Source organism: Corylus avellana, chromosome ca2 (genome assembly GCF_901000735.1).
Source record: "Corylus avellana chromosome ca2, CavTom2PMs-1.0".
Classification (NCBI taxonomy): domain Eukaryota; kingdom Viridiplantae; phylum Streptophyta; class Magnoliopsida; order Fagales; family Betulaceae; genus Corylus; species Corylus avellana.
This window is the reverse complement of record NC_081542.1, coordinates 9,324,568-9,333,556: the sequence shown is the minus strand read 5'-3', so window position 1 is coordinate 9,333,556 and position 8,989 is coordinate 9,324,568. Positions and strand designations below refer to the sequence as shown.

General features: G+C 33.0%; 1 protein-coding gene across 1 annotated transcript; it reads left to right on the top strand.

Annotated features, from left to right (window-relative positions):
• The first annotated feature begins 5,812 nt into the window (after nt 1-5,812).
• Nucleotides 5,813-8,466, top strand: LOC132172061 (NAC domain-containing protein 68-like). The gene is made up of 3 exons (XM_059583494.1): nt 5,813-6,104; nt 6,520-6,794; nt 8,170-8,466. Exons 1-3 carry the CDS (start codon nt 5,885-5,887, stop codon nt 8,278-8,280), a joined length of 606 nt encoding a protein of 201 aa, XP_059439477.1. The 5' UTR covers nt 5,813-5,884; the 3' UTR covers nt 8,281-8,466.
• The last annotated feature ends 523 nt before the right edge of the window (nt 8,467-8,989 follow it).

Below are 8,989 nucleotides of genomic sequence, written 5' to 3'. Positions count from 1 at the left end.
TTTTTTTTTTTTTTTTTTTTTTTTTTTTCTAATAACTAGTACTCAAAAAGTGCGATTTGCATTGAGTTATTTTGCACCTTATTGATTAAGGTCATATTCCCATATGTGACGACGCAATCCAGGATCAAATTTCAATGAACTAGTATCAAATTCATTGCCAACTCCCCGAAGCTTTTTATGAGAATTTTCAGAAATTGGGATATCAAGTATTGTATTTGGCTTTCTCATCATCTACAAATAAATTTACATGATCATTTTGGAGTCTTTAGAAAATAATATTCATATTCACATACAATAATCAATATGATTCTAATACGACATATTAGAACCTAAATCCCATAGGCATCAATTTCTATTGAACTCATGAAAGTCTATGATTAATTAACACTTTAAATGTAATTAACCCAACTAATTAGCAATTCTAGTGTTCACATAACAAAAGCCATAATTTAATTCATACTATACAAATTAGGGTTTATGTCCATACTATGAACAATAGTGAAATTGAAGCTTTCAACCGATTAATCTAACAACCCGGCCAGAGCTTAAATCATATGCATAGAAATCCACTACACACAAAAGCCCCAAGTTAATTTTAGGAATTTAACTTCTTACGAAAATTTCCCCAAATTCGGACCTAATCAAAAATTCCCCAAATCAATATAATTTCAAACTTGAAATTTAATGGATAGATAGAATACAAACTCAAAGAGAAACTAGAGATTTCAACAATATAGCAAAATCCCCCAAATCCCAAGAATGAACCCAAAGTTTGATAAATCCTCACAATTTCTAATTCCTAATCACACAAGTATAACTAAATTTACAAGAAAATGGTAAGAATTTTACCTATATCTGAAAATTCCCCTCTAGATTTAACGAAGATGAGATCAAGCAAATGGGTAATTTTATTATTATTATTATTATTTTGGGCTGGGCCAAATGGGTAGTTTTCTTTTTTTTATTACCTAAAAATTTTTTTAGGGGGAATTGGGTGGGGCCCTGCCCCACTCCAATTTTTTGGGGTAGGGCCAATGGCCTTTAAATTTATTTATTTTTTATTTTTTTTAGGGATTGGGGGGAGGCCAAGGCCATCCCCTGTCCCCCTAAATCTGTCTCTGGTGACAAGCAAACCCACCCCATCGTGTGTGCTGTGTTGCTCGTTATGTGCTTCATGACCTTGTTGTGTCACAGTACCAATAACACTTCCAACGCGACCCCCAAATTAGGTGGCCACTAAGCTTAAGTGCATCAGTAAGTGAAGGAAAAAAGTTACAAGAAAAGACGAATAACTACAAAAGCATTTGCTAATGATGTTTTCATAAATTAAGAATAAAAGTTGATGGCTCAAAAGACAATCAAATACTGTCTTAGTCTCAACCATAAACGATGCCGACCAAAAATCAACAAATGTTTCTTTCAGAACTCTACTAGTTGCAAGTTTGTGACGCACAATGGGTCTAACATGAAGTTGGTCGTTGTCCACTAAGAATGATTTTTCTTTGTAGAAGCTATGTTTTAATTTTTTTTTTTAAATTAAAAAAAAAAAAAAATCTAAACTATCAATACAAAATACACATTAAAGCTTACCCATATCTATCAAACAATTAATCCATGGCCGAAACCATGATAAATTACTTTATGTGATCTGTTATCTATTTCAGGCAACAACATTCACCACAAGACCTTTCAAATTTCTTATAATTAATGGCATGAATTAATATAAAAAGAATTAGCACACCTCCACTAACAGCAACATGTTGTAGTATGTGAGTTACAAACATGATTTCATTTTTTTTTTTTTTTTGACATGTCCGCATAAGGGGAAACGGAGACTCGAACTAGTAATCTTCTTTTCATAAGGCGTGGTCCCCAGTTGGTTTTTATCATTTGACATTAATTCATATTCATAAGTTTTTATGAAAGAAAAATCAATTTTAATAGTTATGATTGTTACTCTTTTACAACTCTTACAAGCCATTAATTCTTGATGACCCTTTTTTACATGCTATTGAGTTCTTCGTTTTATTGAATATGACCGTTGAGATTAATTGTTAGACAAACATGAACCATTGCCTATTCGAATGTGGTCTATGCCTGAGTACTCCTCAGAGGTAAAGCTGAGGTTGTTCATCTCGTTAGTAAGATGATGGGTTGCTCCCATGTCCCGATAGGAATCCTCGTCTGTGGCTAGGGACGGAGAGCAGTAGAGAGCATGTGGAGTACATTCTAGAAGGATGGATCAAACTAGGAGTAGCACCGAGAGGCAAGGTGGCTTGTTTTGCCACATAGTTGACAGATGTGGTGGGTTGGTGAACCTAGGGGTGGGTATCGGTTCGATTCGGTTCAGAAAAGTTATTATCGATCGGTTAAGTGAAATTGTTGGTTAAATCGGTTAATTCACCGATAGCATTTCGATAAGAAAGTATTTCGAAAATTTCGGTTAATTTCGGCCGTTTAATTGGTTAATCGTGCACCTCTTTAATTGGGCAAATCATATTTTTAAATGGGCCAAAAATTAGTTGTTTTGGGGGCCCAAAATAATTTTTTTTTGAGCTAACAAGCCTAAAATAATTTATTAAACATGTTTTTTTGGGTTAAGATCAATCTTGAGAGCCCAGATAACAACTTTGTTGTACAAGCCTGGAGCTTTAACAAATATAAAGAGCTTTAACGAGTGTAACACTTTTCTAACATATATTTACAGTGAAAAGTTCTTTCTGTTCTCATGGTTTTAAATGTTCACAAATTGGTTACAAGCTTTAACGAAGGCCCATTATGGATTTTTTATACTAACGTCAGTTCGGTTTTAACCGATAAAAATAATTGTATACTGATTAATTGAATTGATGTCGGTATAAAAAATACATACCGATTTTCGAACTACAAAAGTCGATCAACGATTAATTTTGGTTCGGTCATCATCGGTAGGCGATTGGTAATCTGTAAGCAGTTAATTTGCCCACCCCTAGGTGCACCAGGTAGATGCCTCTTCATCATTTACCTTACTGTCACTCGGCCTGATATCTCGTATGTTGTCCATCAGGTGAGTCAGTTTATGGTTGCTCCTCACTCTACTCATTTCTTAGTTGCCCTTCGCATCCTTCGCTACCTAAAGGGACATTATTTCTTGGGCTCTATTTCTCATTCAGTCTCCTCTTCAGTTGCATGCTTATATTGTTGCTGATTGGGCTGGTGATCCCACAGATTGTCGTTCTATCACAGGTTATTGTTTTCTACTTGGTACCTCTCTTATCTCTTGGCGAAGTAAGAAACAAATTGTTGTTGCTTCATTTAGCACTGAGGTAGAATATCATGCTTTAGCTGACACCACCTCGGAGCTTCTTTGGTTACGATGGTTGTTACATGATATAGGTGTCTCTCTTTCTTCTGCTACTCGTGTATATTGTGACAATAGGAGTGCTATTCAAATTGCTCATAATGATGTTTTTCTTGAACGTACCAAACATATTGAAATTAATTGTCATTTTCTAGGTCATCATCTTCTTTAGGGCTCACTACAACTTCATTCTGTTATGTCTCATGATCAGCTTGTGAACGTCTTTACAAAATTACATCCTCCAGTGTGTTTTCGTGATCTTGTTTTCAAATTCAAGTTGGTCTCTCGCACTCCACCTTGAGTTTGAGGAGGGCTATTAGATTATATGTAGTATTATCCAACATGGGTTAGAGAGTCCCACATGGGTTAAAGATATATAGTCTGTATTACTAGCTTGTATATATAGGCCCCTTATATACATCATTCATAGTGATTTAATATACAACAATATTATCTACACACAAAACCACAAGCATCTTGTTCGCGGAGATAGGCCTGAATTTGCATGTGCCAGGACGTGAAATTATCCTTGGATAATTTGACATAGAGGGTATGGGACATAGTGGGTATGGTGAATATGGGAGATGGTGAATATGGGAGTTGGATTGGAGGGTGGTGTTGAGCTTGTGGAGGCAGAGGAAATCATAGCTTCAGCCATTGAGCTAGACGTTAATATGTTTTTGCTCTGATACCATAAACAATCTTATAAAATATGGGTTGAATGCCTTGAACACGTTACCACTCTTGGTAGTTTGTATTGATATTTATAAGGGGTAATTACATTTTTCCCCTATGAATTACCATGCTCTGTCAATATTTATAAGTGTCTTTTAATTTTAATATATTTCTATTTTTCGTTTTAATTTTTTGGCTTTTGATTTTTGATATATATATTTGTTTAATTTCAAGGGTATTATGTAATTTTTGCTTATAAAGTTATGGTATTTTGGTCATTTCAATTTTTTTAACGAGATTGATTGGCAAAAAGGGTTTTTTGAGAAGTAAATGGTAATTTGATGTGGTTGGGTAGTAAATGTTCTAGTTCATGGGGGTATATTGACGGAGTGTTGTAGTTCATGGGGAAAAAGGTAATTACTCCTATTTAGAATTACAATGAAATTAGAAGACTAAAGGATGAGTGTAGACATATGGTTTATCTACGCAACCCTCGGCGTTTATCTACAACTGGACATTTGGTTTATCTAAATCTTCTACTACTTGTGATTATCTTGTTTAGTGATGATATCTATTTGAGTGTGAGAGTCTTGAATGTATTTTCCTTCTATTGTCGATACATTGTGTGCTCTAACAGTCCTTAATGAGAGGTAGACGCTATAGTCTAATCATAGAAGGTTACGTATTAAGAGATAAAAAGAAACTACCAAAACTTGTCAATATTCTCCCCAATGACGAAATTATCCTTCGTAAAATAAAAACAAAAATACTAAAACTTCTAAAAAAAAACTAAAACTAACAAAAAAAAAATCCAAGCGGTGGCCAAATTTAGAAAAAAAATAAAAATTTTCGATTTTTTTAATAAAAACTGAAAAATTTTAATTTCTGTTTTACAAATTTTTTAAAATAAAAATTTCCTTTAAAAAAATAAAAATTTTCGTTTAAAAATATAAAAATTTTCGTTTATTCGGTCCAATTTATTAAAGGGAAAAATATAAAAAAAATCTTTCCAAACTAACTAAAGTAGCCCATCAAACTACTAAAGTGTGTCAAAAAGACCACATCTTTTTTTATATTCCTATAATACCCCTAATCTTTTTTTTTAAAAAAAAATTTATGCAAAAAAAAATAAACGAAACTATTTTTTAAACACAAAATTTAAAAAAAAAGGAAGAAAAAAAAAAACCAAGGGGTGAATAAATTCAATTTTTTTTTTTTTTTGGTTTGGAATGAATAAAAAATTAGTCACTATTGTTGGCTTAAATTACAAATAGCTCATGTGGTATAAAAGATATGGATAAATTCAAATTCAAACCTTGTAGTTGGCTTGATCAATTGGCTGCCACTCGTTTCCTTTTTTTTTTTTTGACAAATTAATATTTTAGTTATTTATTTTATATTTTAGTTTTTTAAAAAATAAGGGTATTATATGAATATAAAAAAATATGTTGCCTTTTTGACACATTTTGATTATTTGATAGACTATTTTATTATCTTTTGAACATCATAAAACTCTTTAAAAAATAACTCTTAGTTTGAGGAATTTTTTTATATTTTTCCCTTTATTAAAAGAAAACGCATTATAAGATGCAATTGAAGAAAAACAATTCACTTTAATTTGGTCCTCTATCTCTCGTCTTGTTTGAATTTCTATTTTCACCAAACACAAACGGTGAAAAGAGGGTTTGGTTAAAATTCTTTACGGACCGGGTCACATTTATGTCCCTAGGAAACCTCGTTTGTCGACATATATATATATATATAGGGATGATACTCATCCTCATGGCCGAACAAGCGGTTTCATACTCGCTCACAGAAAAAAGAAAAAAGAAAAAGTGGTTTCATACTCATCAGACGGCACTCTCAGACATGGCCGGTGACTCCCAAATCGCATCGGTTCAAGAAAGTAACGGAGGAGGAGGTGGAGGAGAAGAAGAACTGAATTTGCCGACCGGTTATAGATTTTGGCCGGAGGAAAACGAGCTTATTTCGCATTATTTGACCAACAAGCTGTTGGGCCGTCCACTCTCCGCCAACATCATAAAAGACATTGACTTGTACGAGTATGATCCTCATCAGCTTCCCATCGGTGAGGGTTTTTTTTTTTTTTTTTTTTTTTTTTTCTAGTTTATGGAAGTTTCAATTTTTACTTCTTTTTTGGTTGAAATATGAGATAACAACTACGTTGCAAATTTTTAATCTATTGTAAAACTAGTGTATGCTTCATGTGAAATTTTTTGTTGTAGAAATTTTAAACAATGTAGAGTTTGAGTTGGTTGTTTTTTTTAAAAAAACTCTAGAATAATAACCTAGTTATTATTTTTGTGTATTCTCTTAGAAATTAATCTTATATTTTTGCAAATACAACATCAGTTTGATATATATTTTAGTGTTGAGAATGATCTGATTATTGAAATTGCTTAGTATACCCTCTTTGGGCTTCTATTGAATCGAGAAATAGGGAGCTTAAAGTCTAACTATCAAAATTGTTGTGTGATCCGCAGATAAGTTCAGGTATGGTATGAGGAATGAGGCATATTACTTTACCAACACTCGACCAAATCGAACTACTAAGAATGGTTATTGGAAGGCAATTGGTGAAGATGAACAAGTTTTTGGTGGTGATGGCGGCACTGAAATTGTTGGGTTCAAGAAATCTTTCAACTTTTATTGGGGACTAGAACCAAATGGTGAAAAGCGACCGTGGATAATGGAAGAATATAGACTCAATCCAAGCATAATTCCAGCTGATGCACTTACTGACAGCATCACCCAAAAGGTTACAACTTTATTCTACTTTAAAAATACCATTAAGCTTTATTTATAAATTTAATGGAAATAATTGCCTTGTACCTCCTGGATGAGGACCTACGTAAGTTCTAATTTTAACAACTAAAGATTTAACTAAGTTTTGGTCATTTGACAAATAAGCCATTCCGTTTATTTTTCGTCTAACTTTTAATGAAACAAGTAGTGATAAAAACTTGTCAAGTGTATCAAGAGCTATGTCAGCACATTATCTACAAATTGAAACACAAAAGGCAAAAGATAGAATAAAAAAAAAACCAAAAAGCTCAATAGGGTTGTGTTGTATTTTTGACTTGATCTTCGAGCACTATTCCTTTTCCTACTTGGAAGTTTAGCCGACAGAAGGCATTGTTTTACATGGACTGAGAATCCTATTGAGGTGCTTTTGGGCAACCGACTTGTTCTCTCCATTTCCCTCACGGTTTTGGATTTCCTTTTAGCCGACTCTTAACTCCTATAAACAGAACGTAGCTTCAAGGTTTTGGTTATCACAACAATGAGGTGAGTGCTGCTATCTTATTAGTGATTTCTCACTTTGTTATGCCATAAGTCACATCGAGAAAAAGAGAGTTTTCTTTATATTGTTTTTCTCTCTTTTGTTTTTTGTTTTTTTTTTCTTTTGTATGAGATTGAGATTTGAGTTTTGAGTGATTTTCTCTCAACTATTCTTTTTATTCCTTTTGATAATGAATTTCTCCTGGATCGTCTCTATTAGTGAATATAGACTTATTAAGCTGAACCATTTAAATTTAAATGTTTTATGGGATTGGTTTATTTTCTATTATATTATTTGCTCTTTCTAAGATGGTGAAATTTAGTTTTGTCATGATAGGTTGGATCTCAATGCCCTCCATGTTAATTGGGTGGATCTCCACCACCATAATGGTCGAATTGGGTTGGCTCCACCCTCACCTCTCGAACTTCTCTTTTTCAAAAAGAAAAGTTGCATAATGTGCTCTTGATACACATTACAAGGTTTTATTAGTCTTACATTGAAAAGAAAACCGTTAGCACTAACTTCTTCCATCAAAAGGTGGATGAGGAATGACTTATTCATTAAATGATTATAGCTTCTTTTTTTTTTTTTTTGACATGTCCGCACAAGAGAGGAGAATGAAATTCGAACTAGTGACCTCAACTTCATTAAGCGTGGTCCCAGTTGATTGAACTATTTCTTGGGGACAAATGATTATAACTTAGATACTTGTTAAAATTATAAACTTAAATCCTTATCTGTCACATAACAAAAACTTAGAAAATTATAAAGTAATTAATTTCCCTAAGTTTAAATTTTGAATGACTGTTCAATTGGCTTAATGTTATGCTTGTCTTTTTTTTTTTGTCAGATGGAGAGGCTTGTAGTATGCAGAATTCAAAAAGAAGAAGGTGGAGATAGCAAGAATTCAACATTAAAATTCATTGCTTCCGATATTGGAGGAAACCAAAATGATATATAGTATGTATAAATCTACCTACAAAGACCTACAACTGGAGTTGGTCGCAATCAAGTGCTTCAGTGAATGTTGATCCCCTTTTTATCTGTTGGTTCTTATTATTTAGAGGAAAACTCAGTTTTTAATTTTATTATAGTGTTACAGTCTTATCTCTTTGAGTAAAGGATTCCGCTTACTTCCAGTTTTTCATCCTGTTGTTAGATTTGGACGGTCAAGATTAAAAGATTGAGTGCATGCATGTTTGACAACACGGTTTAGAGAGTGAATAATGAGGGAGAGAAATGGTTGCAAAAGCCTTTTGATTTTTAGGCCCACTTCTTTGATAAAGTAAAAAAGTCATATTTTTCAAAAGCTTCAATTGCATAAAAGCAGATTTGAGCTTATGCATGTCACAATTTTAATTTTAATTTTAATGAAATATCTAAACGGACAAAACTATCCATGCCTATTTCACATAATAACAAAAATACTCAGAACAGAAACTAACGCTATAAATAAACCAATCTATTTGACAACCCACTTAATACCCGCCCAATTAAACTCGACCCAAACTTGAACTTGTCACTATAAAAACCCACTTATTATTGTAGAAACTCTTGAGATTATTAAGTGATAAATACTTGACTCACTTAACAAGATTCGATTAAAGCTCGTGAGCTCAACTTGTATAAAGCTTGACTCGTGTAAGGCAGCTTAGTTTGTATAAAGCTTG

Bases quoted from the DNA above. Each gene is read 5' to 3' on its own strand.
- LOC132172061 (XM_059583494.1), top strand. From the start codon at position 5,885: ATGGCCGGTGACTCCCAAATCGCATCGGTTCAAGAAAGTAACGGAGGA. The intron at 6,105-6,519 runs GTGAGGGTTTTT...TGTGATCCGCAG, and splicing joins TCCTCATCAGCTTCCCATCG to ATAAGTTCAGGTATGGTATG. The intron at 6,795-8,169 runs GTTACAACTTTA...TTTTTTTGTCAG, and splicing joins CTGACAGCATCACCCAAAAG to ATGGAGAGGCTTGTAGTATG.